The following is a 24,809-nucleotide window of genomic DNA, read 5'->3' as shown; positions in this document are numbered from 1 at the left end:
GGGCCCAGGGCTGCCCCAGGCTGCAGCAGAGCACCACAGGCCCGTCCACTCCCAGCTGAATCCCTGCACCCAGAGACGGCTCTGTTTACCTCACAAAGACGTCAGCAAGGTGGACCGCGTCACGTATTTGAAAGTGTGCACATTTTACAACACGACTGTTATCTGCACCGACTCACAGGGGACCCATTGGATGACGTGATGGCCGAGGGTTTGAGAGCAGCAGCCCTGGGTCTGGGGCTTGGTGCCCTGGCGTCACCGCTTCCCGCAGCCCGATCACTCTCCCCTCTCGTCCTGCAAACGACCAGCGTTTAAACACGTAGCTGTCGCCATTCTCGAAGCGGACAGCAGCCCTGCTGGCCCCTGCCTGCTGCGGGACCGTTCGCAGGCTGCCGACACGTCTGCCGGCTTATTCCTCCCCATTCTCTCTTGAACCCACTCCACCTGCTTCCCATGACAGCTGCCATGTCAGGTTCCCCAGTGACCCCCATGCTGCCAGGCCAATGGGCTCTCAGCCCACCTGACGCCCCACAGCGACACTGACAAAGCAGACGGGCTCGCCAGCTTCCAGAACACCCCACACACCGGGCCCTCCCAGCTCCCGGCGGCCTCTTCCCTCCCCTTGGCTGGATCCCCTGCGCCCAACCTCACGCTGGGGCTCGGCCTCTGGTCTTCTCTCCAGGGATGCCGTTGGCCCAGAGCTCCACACGCCCATCCGCACCAGGAACACAGACTCCCACCTCCGCTCGCCTGGCCTGGACCCCACCCCACCCGTCTCATGTCTCCAAGCATCTGGTTGGCTGGGCCACTTGACCACTTCACAGGCATCTCAAACTCAACCAAAGCCGGCTGCTCATCTTCCCGTCCCACCCCCCAGCCTCCTCCTCTGGTCCTTCCTGTCTCGGTCACCGTCCTAGTTGCTCAGACCAACCCCCTGGGCCCTCCCTGGTTCCTCTCTCGGCCTCACACCTACTCTAATCTGTCAGTAAACTCGACGGCTCCATCTGCCAATCCATCCAGAAACCAACCACCTGCAGGCATCTCTGCACCAGCCCAGCCAGCGTCACCGGCACGTCTGCACCCCAGGCTGGCTCTCTCGCTGCTCTGCGTCTGCGTCTCCACAGGGACACGTTAAATTATGTTGCAGGGAGTTCCGGTCCCTGATAAGATGGAGGAGGCTCTCCGAAAATGCAGCCACACGCGGACAGGACTTATGAACAGCTCTCTCCTGTCATTTTAGGAAAACGGAGGCTTGTTCTCTGGCATCCCAGCCTCCCAGGCGATTTTTGTGCGGCAGTGGGACAGTCTGCAGAAGCCTCGGACTGGGGGAGGGACGCTTCCTCTCCAACTGCCCGGAGGCTATGTCCCGGGAGGGGGCCCTGCTCCCTCTCTCTGTTTTCCCACCGCTGGCCGGGCGGCTCCGGCATGGAGACGGTGCAGCAGAACAGGGGGAACAAAGACGCAGTCGATGTGTAAAAAGGAAAGCACCAGAAAGATCTCAAGAGAGGGAGGAGCTCGTGAAAGCACCCCATAAAGTTGTTCAGGAACTCCTCAGTAATAGACACACAGCTTAGCAGAACAGGAAGGTCCAGAAATAGCCCTGCACAAATAGGGCCAACTGACTTTTGACAAAGGAGCAAAAGCAATTCAATGCAGGAACTACGGTCTTTAACAAATGGTGCTGGAATACTTGGATATCTATAAGAAAAAAAAAAAAAACCCACAACCAAAACCTCACACCTTATTTTAAAAACTCAAAATAGATCATAGCTCCAAATATAAACTGTGAAACTACAACTTTTAGAAGAAACATTGGAGAAAACCTTCCTAACATTGGATTTGATTCCAATATTTCAATCTATATAAAAAAAAAAGTTGGGTAAGTGGGACTTCAACGAAACTCAAAACTTTTGCTCTGCAGAGACGCTGCTAAAAGGATGAAAAAGAGAAGACAAAAACTGGGAGAAAATATTTGCAAATTACACAGCTGGCCAAGGACTTTTATCCAGAATATGTAAAGAACGTTCTAAATCTAATGGACTTAAACACAATAATTAACAATCGATGTAACTTTAAAAACGGGCTCCACCAAAGAGGACACGCAGGTAGATGGTGAGTTAAGTGTGCGGAAAGCCGTTCCGCATCACTGCAGGGAAGCACAAGTGACAGCACCCCATGCCCGTGGGCGGCTGAGAAAGCTGAGCACCCGCCCGCGGCCCCTCGGGAAGCAGTGCAGCAGTTTCCTCCCATAGAGCCCAGTGCTCACACTGGTCAGCGCTGACCCTGCGGCAGGGGCTGCCAACTTTTTTGTGAAGGGTCGGACAGCAAAGATTTTAGGCGCTGAGGTTGCCTGGCCACTGCTGCACGTGTGCAAAGCACATGAGTAAGGGCGGTGCTGCGTGCCAATAAAACTTTATTGACAGAAACAGGTGGTGGCAGGGATTTGGCCCCCATGAGCTCAGGCTATAGTTTGCCAACGCCTGCCCTGGAAAATGAAAACTTCTGTTTACACAAACACGCATACACAGAGCTTTACAGCAGCCGACAGCTCCAGCAGGACTGCAGACCCCACGTGAGCCCAGAGCTTTGCCTCGGTCGCCGCGGAGCTGGAGCACCTAGCGCGGCACCTGGCACACAGGAGGCGCTCAACAAGCACCTGTTTGTTGGGGACTTTCATTAGCACTGTTTTGCACTCCTCACAAACGCAGGTCTTCCCTGGAAGCAGAAATGCTGAAGGGCCTTAAACACCACCACCCCCTGCCTGCCCCTCCACCACGGCCCCATCTGTCCTCCGCTCACCCACCGTCCCCACTCTGCCCACAAACTCTTACCCCTGAAAAAAAGAAACAAAACCCAGACGTGCCTCTCTGGGCTCACAGTGCGGCTAGAAACCACCACACAGACACTCCGGGGACGACAGATGGCTTCAGCGTTTAGAACGAGTCCATTCTCAAGCTGAAGCCCGTTGTGAAAAAAGGACTACGCCTGACAGCCATCTCGGTACAGACGCGACACCTGGGCAGGTGAGGCCACGCCCAGAACAGACCCCTGGACCCGCGGGAGGAGGAATAGGCAAGAGTCCCGTGCTCAGAGTTTTAGGATCACCTGACAACGTGGGGTTTCAACAGGTAAGCGTGCTGCATGACCCGGGAACACGCATGTGACCTCCAGGCGATGAGGATGCCATCGGAGTAAAGGAACAGGACCCAGTGGGGCACCATGCCCGGGGACGGGGCCCAAGGCCGGCAGGAGACCCCTGGTCACTGACAGCGTCAGGGCTCCCCCAGGCCAGGCCCGAGCATGGGCAGGTCAAGCCCAGGACGAAGCACGGGAGGCCCATCTGCCTTTTTTTCTGGGCCAGCACGGAGAAAATTAACAGAGACCGGGTGATGGGGCCATACCGGGGGCAGAGCTCCTGAAGAAAGAGCTGGAGCCCATGCAGCGTGGCCCTGCTCCTTTTATTTCATTTTTAATCTTGAGAGAAAGATGAGTCAACATTATGGAAGCAAATTACAGTGAGACTCCCGACAGCCTTAAAAGCAAGAAGAGGAAGTAGGCAGTGACCAGGCAGAGGCCAGCCCGCGGAGCCCCAGCTCGGTCTGGGGACGGTGTTTCCGCTTCCATCAAGTGGAGGCTTCAGGTGCCAGTGGTCGGCTGGCAGATGCTCCGTCACTATTCACAGGTGCTCGCATCAGAGCAGAGTGATGCTGGCTCTCCCAGACGGGGCTCCGCCTGGAAAGCCAACACCCGCCACACGGCTGCCTGCGGCTGGGAAGCTGCCCAAGGACGGCCTGGCGGGTCAGAGCAGTATGTGGTACTTCAGCGCCCGGGGCACCCTGTTGATGACCAGCCTCCCGTCATAGCTCAGGGAGGCAAAGAGCCAGGGGTCGGCTGAGGACCAGTCCACGGCGTACACGCTGTCCTCGTGCTCCTCATAGGTGGCAATGACGCTGTCCTGGGGAGGCTCCTGGCTCCTATAAGGCACCAGAGACACGCGTGCGTGAGTGAGGCGGGCGCCCTGCCCAGCGGTGGCAGCAGGCCTGGTCTTCTCACCTGCGCAATCGGGCAGTCCCCAGGAGCCGAGGGGGCCAACGGGGGTGCCCCTGCGGGAGCCCAGAGCCATCCCGTCCCCAGCCGTGGGCCCTCGCGGCTCGTGGGGGGCCCCCTACCGCCTAACACCTCCCTCCGCGGCTCTGCAGCAGGACGTGCTCGGGCTCAGGGAACGGGGGCTGGGGAACGTTCATGGGGCTAAGTGGACAACAGCCAAAACTCCTGTGACGTCTGCCAGAGGGATCTGGGGACCGGCCGGCACAGGCCCCTGGGGTGGGCATGGGGAGCCCTGCTCAGGACGAGGGTGAGGGGCCGGCAGGCCCTGGCCTGGGCTGTGACACCTCCCGGCACCCCGTTCACATGAGAGTCGCTAGCCCCTTCCCTGGGACGCCTGCCCGGGCGGTGCTCACGTGCGCAGCCCTGTGTGGGAGCACGCGGAGCCGGGCCGCCCGCCTGGGCCTCCGAGGTCACAGGCCTGCCACGTGCCGGGCTGCTTCTCCACCCAGCAGGGCCTCCTCAGCACTTTTCTCCCCATTTCGTGGCTCTTTCTACCCAAGGAGCTCTCAGCAATCTGGGACTTCTCCCAGGAGACAGCCCGCTCCATGTGCCCCCCGGCTCGGACCCTCAGGCATCCCACGGCCTGACCCCCCCAGGAAGCCAACCTGCGGTGGCCAGCAAATGCCCGGGTACAGACACCGCATACAAGTCCTCAGGGGACTCCCATTCTCCTGAACTCACTGAGACCTGGGGACCAACCCCAGGAGCAGGCCTGCGGGAAACCGTGGAGGCACCTCGCACCAGTGCCGTTGCCCGGCACGCCTGCCAGCCACACGCGCCTTCCTTCCTAGTGCGCTTCTCTGAAGCTGCCCACGTGCAGGCAGGACCCCTGGATTAACACACGGGGCCAACGAAGGGGCCACCAGCTCTGTTCCCGGCACAGACAGGGCTCGGACGCCTGCTTGGCCGTGAGAAGAGAGGACAGTAGAAAACATCCAAGCCCTGCACGTGGTAGGTTGCCGGACTGAAGCCGCTGCAACTGTATCTAAATACTCAGTTTGAACAGAGAAATGATTGTGTGTCTCGAGAGACAGTCGGTAGACCGCCACCAGCCCGCTTCTCACACAGGAATTTGAGGCTCATCTCAGGTGGGCAGAGGGAGAAATCAGACAGCAGAAGTGTGAAGAGGCTCCAAACAGAACGACAAACCCCTCTCGTATTTTACGGCTCAGGCCACTCAGCTCGACAGGGTTTTATTCCAGAACCTCCTCCCCTGGAGGCGGGAGACTCAACTCCACGATCTGAATCACAACAGGAAGCAGCCGCCGCACACGAAGGTGCATCTACTCCAGGAACAAGACGTGTCTCCTTTACACCCACGCTGCTGACAAAGGACACGGGCTCACCCCGCCACCGCTGCCCTGGACCAGGCCGCCCTGTGTGAGCCCCGAACCCCAGGACCCCACAAGTCTTGGGGTGCGACCCCATTGTGAAGAGAGAGCCTCCAAGCAGAGCAATTAGGATTGGAAAGAGTTTGGAAAATACTCAGCCAACATGGTGAAGCCGTGGGAACAGTCAGCGAGGTTTCCCGCACGGCGCCCAGCGTCTCGGGGGAAGCAGTGCGGGGGGGCCGGGCCAGGTCTGGGCCCGAGGTCCTCGCCTTGACACCTGCCAGCGAGGGTGGCCAGTCCACGACCCGATCCAGGACGGCACGGCCAGGAGGGACGCCCGCCACTGCCTCTCCCACAGGGTGTTACGAGCGCCGGCGGAGGTCGCTTCTCACTCCCCAGGGCTGCAGACGGGCCACGGTCCTCACAACCTTACGTGTGACGCTCAGTAAGAACGTGGACAGACACGCGTTTCAGAGGCCACAGCGGACGGCGCGGCTCGGCTGCCCTACCCGACTCCATGACTCCACGGCCCGCAGCCCGCGCCTGCGGGTGGGCGCCTGCGGGTGGACACGCCGCAGGGACCGAGCCACGCCCACAGCCACGCCCATGCACCGAGAGCCGCCGCACCGGAGCGCGCTCACCTCTCCTCTTGCTCGCTCAGGTCGTCGTCATCCACCAGGTGGCCGAAGGGCTCGGAGGAGATGGACACCATGTTGGAAAGGATGACCCTGCTGTCACTGCTGCCCGTGAGGACGAGCTGGTCGTGCGAGTGGTTGTATCGGACGCCCCACACCCTGTGGGAGGACAGGGAGGCCGGGTCCCACCCGCTCGTCTATCAGTGGGTGGCTCCCAGCAGGGGCAGGCGCGCGGCACGGCTCTGAAACCTTCTGAATCCTGACTAACGGAGACCAAATGGCAGCACGGACCCCAGGGGGGAGGTTTACTGCTCAGGAGCCACACAGGCTTTCCAGAATTCTAAAGGCAAAGGCTGCCCAAGAAGCAAAATACGGACTAGAGAGAACCTGTGACATAGGTCGCACCCCAGGGCAGCCTCCCAAGGGCTGCTCTCTGGCCGGGTCACTAGGCCCAAGAGCTTGTGAGCTGGGCCGCCCGCCGGCGGACCCAGGGGACAGCGGAGAGCCGGACTGCTGCTCGGGGCCAGGGGACGGAGCGCCTCCCCAGACCGCAGGAATTACGGCCACTCACTGAACCTGTCCAAACCATACTCCAGCATTCAGGTGGTAAATACACACACACACAGATATGCACATGCACACAAGTGCACACACACACAAGCATACACACCCATACGCATGCACAAAGAAGCATACATACACACACCAGTACACACGAACATGCACACATGCACAAGCACATGCATGGAGACAAACACGTAAGCACACACACATACATACAAGCACACACAAGCATGTACACACAACATGCCTTATTTGAATAAAAACTGCCTCATACTATGCACGATTTTCTATGACTCGATCTCTTTCACTTAGCAAAAAGTAGCCAGCACATGGCATATACGTAAAAACAGCGTCTCAGGGAGAACGGCCAGTCTGGGGCACTCTGCATGTCCCTGCACACGGCCATCCCGCACTCCCTCTGAGAGTGGCGCCATCCCCGCTGCAGTGACGCCACTGGACGGACTTGACCAATCCCCTGCTGCCAGGCCCTGGGCAGCTCCCGGCCTCCCTGCGCTGTGCACAGTGCCACGTGGACATCTGTGCATGCTCATTTTTGCCTATTTGAACCGGCACTATTTCAAGAGAAAACAGAATCTAGTGTTTTCCTTCTTTTCCTATGTTTACGAATCACAAACATTCAGAGTTGGAATTAGCGTTCCTTTAGGAAAAATAAAACGGGGTTGATTGAATGATTCACAGCAGCACAAACTAAGCTGGTTTGTGCCTTTCCAAACGGTGAAGTAATTAGCAAAATAAATTGCCTAAGCCCCTCCCCCAAGCGGCCGCGAGGAACGCACCAGTGGGAGTGCTCCTCCAGCGTCTTGACGGGCTCGGTGACGTTGCGGGTGTCCCAGAACTTCACCCTGCAGTCATCCCCGCAGCTGGCCAGGTAGTACTGCTTGTTGGGGTTGAAGTCCAGGTCCCGCACCAGCTGACCGTGTGCACTCTCAATGCAGTAGATTTGGCTGTGCAGGGGCGGAGGGGATGGGCACAGGTAAGAGGTGGGACGAGGGAAGCCAATGACTGCACCCTGCACCTTCTCCCGGACGGACGCCGTCCAGCGCAGGATCCAGGCGGGGCGCTCCTGTGCGCAGGCCACGCCTGCGACCCTGCAGAAGGGTGGCTGGTTGGCGGCGCTCAAAGGTGTGACCTGGAATCTTGAGGATGAGAGCGATCCGGAGGGATGAGACTGCCACGGAGAAGCAGAGACAGACTCCGGACAGAAAGGCTGACCAACGTCTGGAAGGACGCAGTGAGACAGAAGGAAAAGGGAGGGGCTGGGAAGCGGAATACAGCGCTGTTGGTGTCGGGAGATGGAGACAGAGAAAGGAAGGAAAGGTTGGGAAAGCTGTAGAAACACCGAAGGAAACAGTGCTCGTCACGGCTGGGCCTCATCCTCGCACACAACCCAGTGCCGACACTGGGCGAGGGCGGGCATGGGGCCGAATCGGCCCCACCGCTGTTCAGAGCTCACGTGTGCCCATACGTGTGCATGCTTGCACGTGTGTACACAATGCACAAGCATGCACACAGCAGCCGTACACACATGCACACGCATGGGCACCTATGCCCACGCGTGCACGTGTACACACCCACATGTGGGTGCACCAGTGTGCACGGAGGTGCAGGCACACATGCACACACAGACCTAACAAGCCCCGCCATCCACCTCCAGGCTGCTCCTTGCAGGGTGTGGAATCAGAATATTCCATCTCCTACAGCGACCCCCTCTGATATCACAAACGCAAACCAGAGGTGCAGGTCACCTGAGGCAGGACAGTGGCTTCAGACGAAGAGCTTGTGTCCCAGCAGGATGGACAGGGGCCCCCGCCAGTCCCAGAGCCGGCCCCGCGAGACACCCCGTCCACTCTGCCCGCTCCACTTCCTCCCTCGGCTGTGACTTCACCTCTCCTGCAAACACTGGACCTCGTGCTCTGCACGGCTCCCACTGGGACTGCTCCCGTAACCAGCTCCCTTGCCCGAAACCAAGGTCTCCACAGTCCCATCTCACGCCAGATGACCTCAGTCCTTTTCATCTTTTCTCCCATGTTGGGTTTTCTGGCCCCAAACCACTTTTAAATCTTGAACCGGTTTTTACATCCTGAACCTTCGCAATAGCCTAATATTTTTTCCTAAAATAAGATACCCGAACCTTAAGATCTTCCGAGTGAAACAGGGAAATGAATAAAATTAAGCCCGGCGAGGTCCTAGGGAGCTGGGGGGAGTCACACAGGCAGAGAGTATCGACTCAGGCTTTCCTGGGGCTCTGGGGGCAGTGATCTGAATACAAAAGCACAATACATTCCAGAAGCAGCGCTGAAAGCACCAACACCCAGGCTGTTTGCAGAAGAGACACAACGCCAAGGAGAAGAGCCCCCGGGTCGCCTGCTGCCCATCCCCCCCCAGGGACGGCAGGCCAGGGGGCAGCAGGGCGCTGCCTCCCAGGGCCCCTCCTGCCCCCTGGCTTTGGGGTCTGTAATGTCAGTCTTCAAGGTTCTCATCTAGATACCGAAATCTACACATCCTTCAAAGAACAATGAAAACGGAAAAAGATAGCCACAGGCCCCGGAGGAATGGATTCCAGTTCCGACATCCAAGCGCACAGCTTTCAGCTTCTGATAGGAAACCCAACAACCCCCCCCCGCCCCGCCCCCGCACAGACACACACACACACACACACACACACACACACACACACACACACACACACACACACACGTCGAATATTGATTACCCCCTGCGCTTTCAGAGGGGCCGTGGACCTAGATTTAAAGCTGGGTCCCCACCCTCAAAGGCAACACGAGCTATTTCACGACATCCATCTTTGTGGCTTAGTGATAAATTACGGTGTGCTGAGGGGATAAACTGTATCTTAAAAAAGACTGCAGGGCCCTGTTGCCATGACAACAGTGTGCACACCACCACTCCTTTGCTGTCAACGCCACACCTGGCACAGAAAAGCAGCTCTCCCATGTCCCATTAGAAGCACTAGCTGTGTGTGTAATGACTTAAATGACAAACTACGACCGCCCCATGGGTGTGCATCTTGAAGGTGCAGAGATGGTCGAGCTCCATGCTTAACCAGGGGACGGCAGCCCTCACCTTGTGGTCGCCGACCATGGAGACCGAGAGTCTGCGGTCACCACCTCAGGCCTGAGCTGCTACAAAAGCCTGACCTTGATCTCCACCGGAGACCGCCGCTGCCGCCGAAGGGCGCCCACAGGAACAGGACCCATGGCGCGGGTGCACTCAAGATGGGGCGGAGAAAGAGGACGAGGCGTACGACTTCCCACAAGCCCGAGGCCAACACAGACAAGCCACATGGCCTCAGCACACGAGCCCTGGTGGATGGGCGCGGGGGGCAGGGAGGGGAGGGACCGTCACTGACCTCATGGTCCGCGTGTCCCACCCTCGGACAGCCGTGTCGTTCGCCGTGGCCACCTGGGTGCAGTTGTGATGCGGGCTCCACCGCCCCGTGGTGAACTTCAGCTGTCCCTTCCCTTCCAGGGACGCCGAACTGGCCAGCTGCAAATTGGGTGATGTTTTCAAAGGAAGAAGAAAAGACAAGTAATTTGAACTCTATTCAGAGCATTTAAGAGGATATCTTGTATGGGCTATCGTTGAAGATAATTACTGAAAATAATTAGGAAGCTCTGTCTTTGTTTCCTCCCCTTAGAAGTCAAGAATGTTTGAACCTTATTTGGAAAAAAAAAATATAAAACTGAACACAGCAAAAAATAGAAGGCACGTTAATAGAGCCTCTATCAGACAGGACTTGCCAGTGTGGGATTAGGGAGAATCCGCTCAAATCTGAAGACAACACGCACCAGCTCCGTCTGGCTTCCTCCAAAACCAAGGACAAGGCCCGCCGGTCCGCACGGCCAACCCCAGGTGGAGGAGGACAAAAGGCTGCGACCCACCCAGACGTGTGCTCAGACGTGTGCCCTCCCCTCCCTGCTGCGAGGATCTCGGCGTCCGTTACTCGGGGGTTAACTAAACCCCAACAGGTAACGGACAGTGGAGACCCTCGAGACCACCAGCGCAGTCGAGGTCGGGCCCTGGTGCAAGCCTGGGAGAAGGGCCCCCTCCGCCCCCGACCCCGCTGCCCCACCGGCCCTCCCGCTTGCCGTCTACGATCTTATGCACAAAGGCCTATCACGCGGTGGCGTCTGGAGGCAGGAGGGCTCCAGGCTTGTCTGTGGTCCTCAGGTTACTCGACCCTCCGTGATTCACTTCACTTTACCCTGAACACTAGCCTCGCCCTGCGGACCCTCTGAGAGGGACCCGGGCACGGCCACGGCAGCACTGGACAGAGGCCCGAGGGTGTCATCGGGCTCCAGACTTGGCCCCGGCCGGGGTGGGCGCACGGAGTGGGCGGTCAGTGCGAGGGGATGGAGCAGAAGCCTGGGGAAAACAGCCAGTTTCCGCTCCAGAGAGCCTGGCCCAGTTAAGAAGCCTGACAGCGGGCACGTCTTTAAAAACGACTTCCGAGTGAGAGCCCCACTTACTCTAGCACCCACTGCAGCAGAGGCCGCCCAGCCAGGACACGCTGACCAGCCGGCAGCGGCAGCTCGCCTCTCTCGGTTCTGGACAATTTCGTGTCTCAACCTGCCCCAGAAAAATCCTTCTCCCAAAAACCCATTTTCCTGTCTCACTGATTCAGCAAATCACGTGGATGATGGGCCTCTGAAGTCCTCGCGGGTGCACACGCCCCCCTCCCGGGGACTGAAGGGCTAGAGCTGACGGGAGGAAGGAGGACGGGTGTCTGTGCCCGTGAGCACGGGGGGAGGGACGGGAGGGACATGTCACATCTCTAAGGAGACGCGCAGGCGGCTCCTGTGTCGTCCCAGGTGCCTGCCCAGCTCCTGGGCCCCAGCCCTGCCCTCCCCCGCCCCACCCCCTGCCCACAGCCCAACGAGGCAGCGGAGGAGAGAGCCCGCCCCCTGGAAAAGCGGGGGTTCTTGTTCTATAAGACCCCAGTTAAAATACCTGGTCTGCCATTACAGACCGAGCACCACTTATTCATCTCTCCACAAAAGTTAAAGGGTTAGTCTGGTCTGGGCGAGACATGTGTGTTGTGTTAGTGTCGGGGGGACCCAACCAGGCACGGCGGCGACGGAATGAAACAGGGGTGCCCACCCGCACCTCAAGGAGGAAGTGCCCGCGCTCTGGGCACTCCCAGGGCTCACATTCAAGCTGCCAGGGAGCCTCCAGGGAGCAGCCATCACCCGAGACAGGCCCCGGGGTGCCTGGAGTGGGGAGAAGGCGCAGGGAGAGCGGCCAAGCCGACAGCTCAGCGGGGGAAGCGGGGCCTCGAAGGGGGACACACCCCCAGGAAGCTCCCAGTGGCCACGCAGAGCCGCACCCAGCAGCGCTCCGCCCGTGGAGCATGCCCGATGGCGGGCACAGAACTGAGCCTGGCCGAGGACAGCGCCGCGGGGCGAGAAGAGCCAGAGGCCGGGCGAGACGTCAGGAAGGACAGAGCGGCTGAGGGACAGAAAGGGGGCCGCCGGCCAGCAGGGCCTGGGTGCTCCCACGGGACCTGGCAACACCTGCTGCACAGGCCGCGGCTCAGGCCACCTGGGCAGAACCGGGCCTGAGCTAGCTTGGCAGAGAGGGCCACGTCGGGGACCCAAACCCAGGGCCTTCCCAGTGCCTCCCCTCCAGGCCAGCACCCTCACGGCCACCCATGGAGCGCCCGCGCCAGACACCCCACAAGAGGGCCCCACGGGGAACCCCACTGACCCTCAGTCTCACCCCCAATCTCCTGGAGGATGTCGACTGGCTCAGCCGGGTGGGGAGCCCGCCGGGAGGGGTCAGCAAGGGCCGAGGGGCTGGGGGCGGCGGAGGGTCTGCTCCTCTGATGATGGGCAGTGGTCCCGCCCCTTTTCCCCGGCATCACGGGCCACGGCTTCTCCTTCTCTCGTCATCTGAGCAGCAGAGGCAAGTCAGCCCAGGATCAGGGGTGCCATCGCCTTCAGGGGCACGTGGGGGGCACAGAGCGTGGACAGGTCACAGGGAGGAGGCCCGGCCCCCAGGCAGGACGCAGAGGGGACCACACGGTGCGGCCACCGCAAAGCCACGGAGGAGAAAGGGACGGTGGCAGGAGCCTCACAACGCAGGACCTGGACTCTCAGCCACAAGGGACGGCCAGTGAGCTGGTGTGGGCAGAGGGCATCTCGGCCCTGCCCGGAGCAGTGACAGGCACAGCCTCCCGAAGAGGGACGGCGGCACAGAGCCCCGTACCCTGAAATGGGCCTAAAACACGAGCATCAGACACACAGGGTGAGCTTTTCCACACTGGGCTTCGGCTTTTCCAGCTGTGCTGGACGTTTAACATCCACATTGACAGCACCAACCAAGAAACAGTTTTATGGCCTCTCCTTTAGGGGAAAAAAACTAGCCAAAAGAAACATGTACAGGCGCCATTTCAGTTTTCTGAAGACTAGTTAAGTAAGATCAACAATCAGGTACATAAAACGGTTGAGTATACAACTCAGCCATAAAAGAGTGAAATTCTGCCTTTTGCAGCAACATGGATGGACTTGGGGGGGTATCATGCAGACAGAGAAAGACAAATACTGCATGACATCACTTATATGTGGAATCTAAAAAATACAGCAAACTAGGGACTATAACAAAAAAGAAGTAGACTCACGGGTATAGAGAACAAACGAGGGGTTCCCAGTGGGGAGAGGGAAGGGGAGCGACAATGCAGGGGGAGGGGATTAAGGGGTACAGACTATTATGTATAAAATTAAGCTACAAGGATGTAGTGTACAACACAGGGGATGTAGCCAATATTTTATAATAACTATAGATGGAGTATAACCTTTAAAAATCGTGAATCACTACATTGTAAACCAGCTATACTTAAATAAAAAAAGGTTCAGTATATTTTCTAACTAATCAACATTCAGTGTTCTAATTAATTTTCTATCAAACACGTGGATTCATTATCAAACTCTTCAGAAGCATGAACACAAGGTCCTATCATCAGAAGACAGGCACGGTAAACTCAGCGAGTGAATTCTTGAACAGGCTGCTGTGGGAAGCACCATGAAGCGTGCCAAGCGGGGAAGATCCGTAACAGTGCGCGAAGCACTCAGGTCGGATCCTAACAAACGACACTGCCAGCAAAGCTCTCTGTACTTGCTCTACTCTGACTCCATCCGGGCTCAAGCAGAAGTTAAATCAGCAAAACTTAACACGCACTGTCTGCTTCCAAAACCCACACTGAGGAACAGCCCGCGAGAAACCCAGGCCCTGGGTCCAACCGCATCCTGCCACAAACGCGTCCGTGAGCTCGGGAGCAGGTCCTCCCGGTAGAGCCCTCGGATGAGATGCCAGCCCCACTGACACCTGGCCTGCGGCCTCACGAGAGACTTGAGATTGCGGGCTCTTGACTGTCCCCGCAGAAACCACGTGATGGCCATGGTGGGCAACGGGAAGCACTAACTGGGTGGTCATTTGTTAGGAAGCACAGGTAACTGATAAGGTGTTAACCTGAGGCAGGGGAGACTCCGAGCGAACTCAGTAGCTGAGAGGCGGCCCCTGCCCAGCCCCCTACTTCACAGAGAGGGTAGGTGTCACAGCCGCAGTGCAGAACAGGACCAGTTCCAGTTCCAGCTCCACTGCACAGTCTAGTGCAGGAAACACCAGGGCAACAGAACGCCATGCCCACAGGTGCCGAGACGTCTGCAAGGTAGGTTTTAATGAAAACCTGGAAGAGATCTCACCATCAATTTTTAAGGTGCTACTCAGGGCAGCCAGCATGGTGCAAGTCGTAAGGTTAATCAATCACTTTTTCTGCTTTCCTGGTGAGACAGAGACAGAACTCAGCAAGAACTCCAGAGGGTGCGATGCACACAGTACTCTGCTTCCCAGCATTAAAGAGAAATATTCAGTGCTTCCCAGTCCAGAAGGAATGATTAAAGGCTCCCCAAATCCTCTCTGAAGGAGTAACTAGTGCAGGACAAGAGCAAGAGAGGCACCTTCTATGAACAAAATGCTGTGACTGGAGCCTTCAGGAGCGGCTCAAGGGAGGCATGAGTTTCCAAAGACCAAAGCTGCACCCCCGCCAACAAGCCCCACGGAGCCGACAGGGGACCAGACCTGGGGAGGGGGCAGGCCTAGAGGACGCGGGACCGAGCATGTGCTCATCAGCACTGAGGGTGATGCAGGACCAGAGGGGACAGAGAGCGCCACCGCACCCCCTGGAAGGAGAGCCTCGGCGAAGCCACAGCAGGGCTGCAGCTTTCGAGCGTCAGAGACATAAAGTGTCCACGCAGGCAAGCCCACCGCATGCCCCGGCCCAAGCTGCCGGGAGACAGCAGCTTGTCACACAGCAGACGCCACCACCACCGGAGCCCCTCTTCCCATCAGACCCCACAGCACCCCCGGGGACTGAGACGGCCCTGAGCCAGGGCTGACGGGCTTGCTCCCCTTGCCAAAGACGGGTTTAGGCCTGGACACATGGTCATGCCTGAAAAGGGGACAGATGGACTTCCAGGAAAGGCTTTCCTTTCAAACTGAGGGAGACGTGGGAAGGAAATCTGCTTTCTCCTTGTGGATGTGGTGGGAATCTGGATGTGATGCCTGGAACCGCTGCAGTCACCTTGCGGTCATGACGGGGGAGAGCAGTGACACGTGGACACGGCAGAGCAGAAACATGCAGAGTATCTGGGTCCTCTGCTGTTGAGACACTGAATTAACCAACCCCAGAGGGGCTTTGTTTCCATGTTTCTTGTTACAGCAGATGGTTAAACCTCCTCTTTATCTAAGTCACTTCTTATGTCCTGCAGCCAAATGCATTCTAACCGACACACCTGTGATCCCTCTGAGACAACGCCATCGGGGATGCCTCCAGCTGTGGGAACGGCCCGAGCTTTGAGCAGGACCCCTGAGCTGGGTCCCCGCTCTGCTGCCTAGTGAGTAACCTGACGAGTTACTTTGTCCCTCTGAGGCCTGGCTTTCTCTCCTGTGTCTCACTTGTAAGACGGGGATATTAAAGAATTTGCCCCCCAAGGCTCTAAGGATTCCATGAGATGACATTCCTAAAAAGCCCAGACACTGACTGGAGCTGTGCCCCACCTTTAGGGACAGGGCAGAAGGGGCGGGGTGCCCCTTCTGGCGCACAGGGTGGGTCCAGGGTCGTGGTGGGAATGGGGCTCCACAGGACTCCCCCAGGCCCATCGCTACCCTCAGGACGTGGAAGAAAGGGTGCTGCCGCCCCCGCCCCTGCTGCCAGGGTCAGGGAAGGCGGGCCCCCTCCCCTGCACGTGGCCCACACCGGACCCACACCCAACAGGGCTGGCGGCTCCCACACCCAGTCAAGGACTCTGCCAGCCCAGAAGCGGCGTTCCCGCTCCACAGAGCTGACACGGGAAGGTTTTGAGGGCAGCCTCCTGGAAACCAGAGTCCTGTGTTTAGAAAATGCACACAAGGCAGCAGGTGCCAGCACGGGTGAGGAACTTGAGGTCATTTGCAATTTATTTTTAGTTCATTTCCAACAAGACTTTATTTGTAAGAAGAACAGAACTAAAAGGGCTTTTCCCCTTTGCTGCACCAAAACCCAACCTCTCCTTGTGGAGAAAAACGTGCGTCCGACACCCACAAATGTGGGCTTGACCTCGGCTCCAGACTCAAAACGGGAAAGGTTGTGAGGGCAGATTTAAAGTTTTTGGCCAAGATGGACGAGAATGTAACAAGTGTTTCTGTCACACCAGTGATACACTAGTGATGTGCTGGAGAGACAGACCTCCCTGTAGGTCATTCTTTGGAGAGGGAAGAAGAGGGAGGAACAATGAAGCTCAGAGCACCAGGAGCTCCGTACCAAGCAGAGCTCACTGCCGCTTCCTGTCTGAACTGTGATTAGCACTTGCTGACTGCGGGGCAAGTAACCTAATTACCAAGTAAACACAGACTGCTTTTCGGCACCTCGATTTCTCCGCCCTGTACCTCCTGCCTCCGCACTAGGATCCTACTGGGTAACCCGACGCTCAGTTGTAATCCACTTGTGGAGACCTCATATTCTAGCCGCTCGATCCGTCCACGTGTGCATGCATCCCTCCATCAGGCCTATATAGACCGCATAGGCCGCTCGCAGCGCACCAGGCACCATGGGGGATGTTGTCCTCACATAATGTTACTGTTAAACTGCCCCACTCTACAGATGTGGACGCTGGGGCTTGGACGGCCAAGCAACTCGCCCAAGGTCACGCTGTGAGTGGGACTTGACTCAACTGTCGGTGTTTCTCCTATGTCCACGTGTCCCCAGTCCCCCACGTCCCCTTAGCCACTGGCCCACGCCTGCTCCAGCCTATTCCAGGAAAACCTGAACATTTGAATTAAAGGCTTATCTGCACACGACAGCCCCTGTAACTGGTGGCAAACTACAAAAAAGCAGAGACAATATCTCCGTATTTGTCACACCCCAGGCTGTGTGGCCACGGCAGGCATTCAACCCCAATGTCAGTGACAAGCACGTCAGCCCTCCCAGCTCAGCAGCTGCTTTTTCTCACCCACTCTTAGTTTCTAAATGTACATTTACTCTTTCTTATAGAAAGAAGTCTTTTGCAAGCTCAGGAAACACTTCCTAGCTAAATACCTCCGTTCAGCCCATTCTGCATCTAATGATTTTTTCCAAGATCCACCTGGAAGATTAAAAACTACTCATTGTCTCCAATATTTACAAAACCAAAAGGCATATGCAGCTATTAAGCTATGATATTAAAATATGTTACTAAATCCATGTTTTCTTAGAGTTCATGGCTTCTTTTTTTTAAACAAATACCCTAAAACATAAATTCAAAGGACTGCTGTCTGAGAGCTGTGGCTCTAAAGGTATTATTATGGTAACAATGCAGACACCGCTCAAAATATTTTGGAATACCTTTTTACGGGTCTCACAAGAAAACCAGTTTTCTGTCCATGAACAGAGAAGTTGTGGTATATATACATACACAATGGAATATTACTCAGCCATAAAAAAGAACAAAATAATGCCATTTGCAGCAACATGGATGGACCTAGAGATTGTTATACTGAGAAGTTAAGTCAGACACAGAAAGACAAATATCATATGATATCACTTATATGTGGAATCTAAAACAAAAAGCGGTACAAATGAACTTATTTACAAAACAGAAGTAGAGTCACGGATGTAGAAAACAAACTTATGATTCCCAGGGGATAAGGCAGGGGAGGGATAAATTGGGAGATTGGGACTGACAAATACATGCTGCTATATACCAAATTTGTATGGAAACACAAAAGACCCCGAAGAGCCAAAGCAATCTTGAGAAAGAAACATGGAGCTGGAGGAATCAGGCTCCCTGACTTCAGACTATACTACAAAGCTACAGTAATCAAGACAGTATGGTACTGGCACAAAAACAGAAATATAGATCAATGATACAGGATAGAAAACCCAGAGATAAACCCACGCACCTATGGTCACCTAATCTATGACAAAGGAGGCAAGAATATACAATGAAGAAAAGACAGTCTCTTCAATAAGTGGTGCTGGGAAAACTGGACAGCTACATGTAAAAGAATGAAATTAGAATACTCCCTAACACCATACACAAAAGTAAACTCAAAATGGATTAAAGACCTAAATGTAAGGCCAGACATTATAAAACTCCTAGAGAAAAACATAGGAAGAACACTCTATGACATAAATCACAGCAAGATCTTTTTTGACCCATCTTCTAGAATAATGAAAATAAAAACAAAAATAAACAAACGGGACCTAATGAAACTTAAGAGCTTTTGCACAGCAAAGAAAACCATAAACGAGACAAAAAGACAACCCTCAGAATGGTAGAAAATATTTGCAGATGAAGCAACTGACAAGGGATTAATCTCCAAAATATACAAACAGCTCATGCAGCTCAATATCAAAAAAACAAACAACCCAATCCAAAAATGGGCAGAAAACCTAAATAGACATTTCTCCAAAGAAGACGTACAGATAGCCAAGAGGCACATCAAGAGATGCTCAACATCACTAATCATTAGAGAAATGCAAATCAGAACTACAATGAGGTATCACCTCACACCAGTCAGAATGGCCATCATCAAAAAATATACAAACAGTAAATACTGGAGAGGGTGTGGAGAAAGTGAACCCTCTTGCACTGTCAGTGGGAATGTAAATTGATACAGCCACTATGGAGAACAGTATGGAGGCTCCTTAAAAAACTAAGAAAAAAAAAAGGAAACTAAGAATAGAACTACCATATGACCCAGCAATCCCACTACTGGGCATATACCCTGAGAAAACCATAATTCAAAAAGACACATGTACCCCAATGTTCATTGCAGCACTATTTACAATAGCCAAGACACGGAAACAACCTAAGTGCAGAAACAACCTAAGTGTCCATCAATGGATGAATGGATAAAGAAGATGTGGTACATATATACAATGGAATATTACTCAACCATAAAAAGGAATGAAATTGGGTCATCTGTAGAGATGTGGATGGACCTAGAGGCTGTCATACAGAGTGAAGTAAGTCAGAAAGAGAAAAACTAATATCATATATTAATGCATGTATGTGGAATCTAGAAAAATGGTACAGATGAACCTATCTACAGGGCAGGAATAGAGACACAGACGTAGAAAACAGACATGTGGACACGGAGTGGGGAAGGGGAGGGTGGTACAAATTGGAAGATTAGGATTGACATATATATACTACCATGTGTAAAACAGATAGCTAGTGGGAACCTGCTGTATAGCACAGGGAGCTCAGCTCGGTGCTCTGTGATGACCTACATGGGCGGGATGGGAGGGGAGGGAGATTCAAGAGGGAGGGGACATATGTATACACATAGCTCATTCACTTCGCTGTACAGCAGAAAGTAACACAACATTGTAAAGCAACTATACCCCAATAAAAAAAAAAGATAACTAATAAGTACCTACTGTGTAGCACAGGGAACTCTACTTAATACTCTGTAATGGCCTATATGGGAGAAGAATCTAAAAATATTTTTAAAAGAGTAGATATATGTATAGCTGATTCACTTTGCTGTACACCTGTAACTAACACAGCATTGTACGTCAACTCTACTCCAATAAAAATGAAAAAAAAAAGAAAGAAAGAAAACCAGTTTTCAGAGAGTTTGAACATGGTTTCCACTAACTAGCTTTACATTATAAAGCTTGCTTAACTATCTTATTTACTAGATTTTGCTCCAAATAACTTTTGACTGTTTCCCAAAATCTAATCCACGTTCACAGGACAAAATGCGGCTGCCCATCCAAGACACGCAGCTTCCAAGCGCAAGCTCTGCAGGAGGGTCGGCTGGGCGCACGTGCACGAGAGGCCCTCAGTACATGTCTCTGTGGGACAACGGGGCAGAGCGGGCCTGAACTGCAGACCCACATCTGTCACCCAGGCCACCTTCAGAAAGTCCCTTGCTTCCTGGGCCTCACTCTTCTCACCTGTGAAGCGAGGGGTCAGATTACAGGATCCGAGGTCTGTGCCTCTCTTTAAAGGAGCTACTTTAAAATGAGTGAGCAAGGGCAGGCTGTTGCCCCCTCAGTGAGTCCTGGCTACGCCTGCACAGCGGGTCCAGGGAGCCCCCACAGCCCCTCATCTGCCCCCAGCCAGCGATGCCCCTGAGGCACCTGGGGCGGCAGGACTTTCCTCTCATTAGAGGCAAGAGCTGTCATGCCCTCAGGCATCACAGGTATTGCAGGGAGGGAAGTGAGGGGCCCAGAGGAGGGCTGTGACCTTCAAATTCCCTTCAGGGACGCCTGCGGCTGGGAGGGTGGGGCAGATAGACTTTTCTTTACAGCTCCCACCAAGTGCAGCAAAACCCCGGGATGTTATACACAGAACAAACACAGGTGGGGAACAGGCTGACCAGGGAGGGCCCTGGGGCACGAGGAACACACAGTGTCGAGGGTCTGTGTTTTCTCTCCCACATGGGCCCCAACCCAGAAACACCCCTGGGGACAGACCCCCAAAGCTCCAGGAACGCTGCTCCCTGCAGCCCAGGGGCCAGGAAGGGCAGCCCCGAGAGACAGGAAACTTCTCGACAACTGCTCTGCTCCAGACAGACACCCCACCCAGGACAGCGAAGGCCCCGAGACTCTGTCCTCACCTGAGCCCCCAGAGAGGGTACAGGCATTGTCTACCAACACCGATTCATGATGGACCATGGCTGAAATGTAAAATGCAAACTGTAAACCCGCAGGGAAAACACAGGAGAAAAACTTCAAGGTCCAAGGCTGTTCACAGAGTCCTCAGACCTGACACCCGAGGCACAATCTGTAAAACTCATGCACTGAACTTTATCAAAATGAAGAAGCTTGCAGACAATGGAATATCTCTCGGCGCTAAAAGCACACGAACTGTCAGGCCATGAAAAGCCATGGAGGAACCTTACCTGCAGTGACTAGAGAAAGAAGCTGGCCTGTAAAAGCTACACCCTGTACGAGCCCAGCTCTAGGACACTCGCAAGAGGCAGAACTGCAGGCGCAGTAAAAAGATCAGTGGTTGCCACAGGCTTAGAGGGAGGGAGGGCTAGTGGAGCAGAGGATTTTTAGGGCAGTGAAGACACCAAGTATGAATCTGTAATGGTGGATACGTGTCAGCACACGTGTCCAAATCCGCAGACGCGCGGCCACAGGTCAGTGTGGGCTCGTCACTGTAGTAACTGCCCTGTCTGCCGGGGACTGTGTAGGGAGGGATGGGGAATCCCTGCACTTTCCCCTCAAATTTGCTGTGAACCTAAAACTGCTCTAAAAGATAAAAGTCTGTTGAAAAAAGAAAAACCTTAGCCCTGCAAATAAGAAGGGAGGCGACACCAGGATCTGCTTCCCCAACGGGACCAGGGGCTTGAGTGACAGAAACGCACCCTCATCTAGGGCTGCTGTCCAGACCCCTGCTGTCTGGGGGGCGGGAGTGAGGCCCTGGTCCTGGGGCGTCCGGAGGATGGGCGTGTCCCGCGACCATCAGGGCGGAGGCAGAGACGAGCCCCCAGGCCGGGCCATGCGGCCTTGGCTGCGCTGAGAGCACCCAGCCTGCCAGGACCGCGCCGCAGGGTCCGACCGGGGGCCCGCTGAGCAAGCCTCCCTCCTCTCTGTGGCCACACTCGGAGCCCAGGAAGCCGGGGAAGGTAGGGCCACGGGTGAGGGAGTGGGGAGCCCGGGCCGCACCACCAGGCCCAACCCGCCTCTGCCCTGGTCCCAAGGGGCTCAGCCTGCACCCAGTGCTCTGTCCCCAGACAGCAAGCACATTCTGTGCTCCGGGCTCAGCGGGCATGGCTGCATGGAATGATTCTCCGGTCACCACCTGCTCCCGCATCTGCCTGTGCTCAGGCCTCCTCTGGTACGCTGTAAACCTTGGACTAGAAATTTCTGAAAATACACTGTGTCCTTGAAGCCCGTTCTCTCCCTTCAAAGAAGTGCTCCTGTGGGCAAATGCCCCCAGGCCTGCACCTTGAGTGGGTGACACCGGGCCCCCTTCCTCCCGCTCTGCCGTCCCTGCACCTCAGGAGAAGCTGCTTCTTTCCACAGCCAGTGAAAGGAACTAGAACCCAGAGGTGCACGCGCACAGACCCAAACAGGGAGGCTCTGCCTTGGCCCTCATCGGGGTCCAGGACCCCATGGAACCTCCGCCCCAGGCCTCCCCTGGGCTCCACTAACGATTATAAATGGCAGAGAGCCTCCAATTTAATTGCAAAAGGTAATGATGCAGTGAGCATAAGATTAGATTCACCGCAGACGGCAATATCCTCAAACAATAAGAAAAAAAATAGAGGAGCCAGGTATGAAGACGGTCGAAATCAATAGGAAGGTTTCAGTATTAAATACTCCAGCCGAGGGTCGCAAAGTGGTATCGACAGAACTGCTGACAGCAGATAAAAAAGGGGGAGAGAAAACGAAATTGGTCTCTGCAGAAAATAAGTTACAGACTAATCACCCCACCATAAAATCATTTTGAGATGACTGAGGGTCTGAAGAGGTGTTCACGCTTTGATGACAGGATGGGGCCCGCAAAGTCGGGGCCCTGGGAGCCACTGAATCCTAACGCCACCGGCTCCCCTTGGTGCCTCCTGCTGGGCGGGGCGGCAGCCGCTCAGCCAGCCCCCGAGCATCCTCTGGACCAGGCCCAGGCTCCCAGCCCCGAGCCTGCCTCGAGCCCCGGCACTTTCATAGGAAAGCACTGTCCCTTTCTGTCCTCAAGTGCAGTCTGGAGGAACACCCCACCGAGAGGTAGGCTGGAGTTAGGGGACGGGAGGGGCCCCTGGACTCCGGCCCAGACAGCCTCACAAGTCCCCCTGGAAGGTGGGGGACTGTGCAAGTGTCTGCCCAGACCTGTGGGGGCCCCAAGGACAACTGGAGGCAGCCAGTTTCCTTCGAGTTCCCTGCTCGAGCTTGAAAGTCTGGGTGAAATTTGTGTTCTACTCCATGATACAGAGATGTGTCTTTTTTTTTTTTAATTTTAATAAAAATAGTGATTTCTTTCCTGAAGTATTATACTCTTAAGTTCACATTGAAGCCTGGGAGACACCCTTCTGACAATGCAGCTTTAAGACTCACACAGGACACCCCATACTGTGAAGGGTCTGCCTTCTGGGTCATGTATCGACAGTGATAAATCATCACTCACGCATCTCTTCACCCAGAGGGTGAAGACAGGCTTTATGAACACTGTGGGCACCACGAGGGGAAAGTGCTGACCACGCATCCCGGGAACAAGTGGATAAGGTGAGATGCGAGCTCACTGAAGAAACCTGTCCAAGAGACGCCGTTCAGGAGCCCATGGCAGTTGGGCCCCAGGCCCAGCTGAGTGGGCGGCATTAGAAGCTTTCATTTCAGACGTCTTGGTTTTCCCTCTAAAGTTGTCGCTTTGACATGCAAATGCAACGAAATTATGAATGCATGTAAAAAACACATTTTATAAGAGGAAACTTTAAGGGATCATATATGAAGATATACCAATTGGCAGAGCATTTACTCTATGAAGGACAAAGCATTCAAAGTGATGAATATTTGAAAGCCAAACTGGTTCCCAAGAAGGTTGCTGCTAAATATTAAACAGGTCTGGGAACGAACAGGCCTGTTGAGAGAGACGTAACCTTCTGGTTGGGAACTTGCAGAGACAGCTACTCTCGGCCTCGGTGGCAGGATCTGAGGGTGACAGGACGGGTGGGAATGGGATGGAGAGACAGCCTGTGTGCAGGCAAGGGCTCCAGCGCCCCCGTGGACAGATGGCTGACGTGCCTGACGGCTACACCCTCAGGACCGTGCACACACGTGAATGAAAGGAGGGCAGGCTGAAAGGTCACTGGGTCAAAGTCAACCATTATTTTCACAACCAGGAAATTTGCCTACATGACTGCTCCTACCTGAAAGGTGATTTTAACCAAATACACATTGAAAATCCATTCATTAAAAAGACTTATACTTGAAACAGAAGACTATAATTTCGGATATCCTGCTAACTCTTTTGGACAAATTATGGCCAAAAGGGGGAGTTTTGTCAACGTCCAGGGTTCTGTGTCCTATTTGTACATGGCCCTGAGGCCTGAATCCCAAACAGCTTTTGCCTGAAAGAGACAATCACTCAATTCTTTGACTGATGATTCAGTCTGTTCATTAATTATTTCACAAACAATGTCAAAATTCTAAACATATATGATCAAGAAGTGTATTCTGAATTTGGCTGAAAGGTCAAATTAAAAAAATACAAAAAACCAAAACTGTATAATTCCTGTTACTTACCACAGCCTGGCTGGAGCTTTCCTGCAAATCCCACAGCAGGATGTGGTTGTCAGCCAACGAGATGACTCTCTTCCCGTCTCCCGCGGGCTCCCACGCGACACTGAAGAAGGAGGGGGTCAAGCATTACATGATGTGTGAGAGTCCCACCTTGAGGCCAAGAGCTCTTACACATGGCCCTCAGCAAAGCCTCTGCCCGGCCCTTTGTCACCAGCAGTGTTGTCAACAGCTCTGCAATGACATGGTGCAGTACCAGGCTACCACTCTGCTGTGGCCTGAATGTCTGTATCCTTTCCCAAAGTCACCTGGTGTTGCGGGGGGGTGATCTGGGAAGTGACTAGGGCTTAATGAGGTCAGGAGGGTGGGTCCCCATGATGGGATTAGTGCCCAGTACAGATTGACACCAGAGTTTCCTGAGCTCTGTCT

The 24,809-nt window shown here is 54.8% G+C and overlaps 1 protein-coding gene across 2 annotated transcripts in view; it reads right to left on the bottom strand.

Annotated features, from left to right (window-relative positions):
* Window positions 1-2,912: 2,912 nt before the first annotated feature.
* EIPR1 (EARP complex and GARP complex interacting protein 1) overlaps window positions 2,913-24,809 on the bottom strand; it is an 89,020-nt gene continuing 67,123 nt past the window's right edge. The window contains exons 5-9 of one of the 2 annotated variants that reach the window (XM_060027161.1): window positions 24,387-24,486; window positions 10,023-10,159; window positions 7,432-7,599; window positions 6,077-6,229; window positions 2,913-3,971 (exon numbers count right to left, since the gene is read on the bottom strand). In XM_060027161.1, the coding sequence (XP_059883144.1) occupies window positions 3,797-3,971; window positions 6,077-6,229; window positions 7,432-7,599; window positions 10,023-10,159; window positions 24,387-24,486 (733 nt within the window). In that variant the 3' untranslated portion in view covers window positions 2,913-3,796. The remainder of the gene's footprint in view (window positions 3,972-6,076; window positions 6,230-7,431; window positions 7,600-10,022; window positions 10,160-24,386; window positions 24,487-24,809) is intronic. The other variant, XM_060027162.1, reaches the window with a different exon arrangement.

This window comes from Delphinus delphis, chromosome 12 (genome assembly GCF_949987515.2).
Source record: "Delphinus delphis chromosome 12, mDelDel1.2, whole genome shotgun sequence".
Classification (NCBI taxonomy): domain Eukaryota; kingdom Metazoa; phylum Chordata; class Mammalia; order Artiodactyla; family Delphinidae; genus Delphinus; species Delphinus delphis.
The sequence above is the reverse complement of the archived record's forward strand: the minus strand, read 5'-3'. Positions and strand labels throughout refer to the sequence as shown.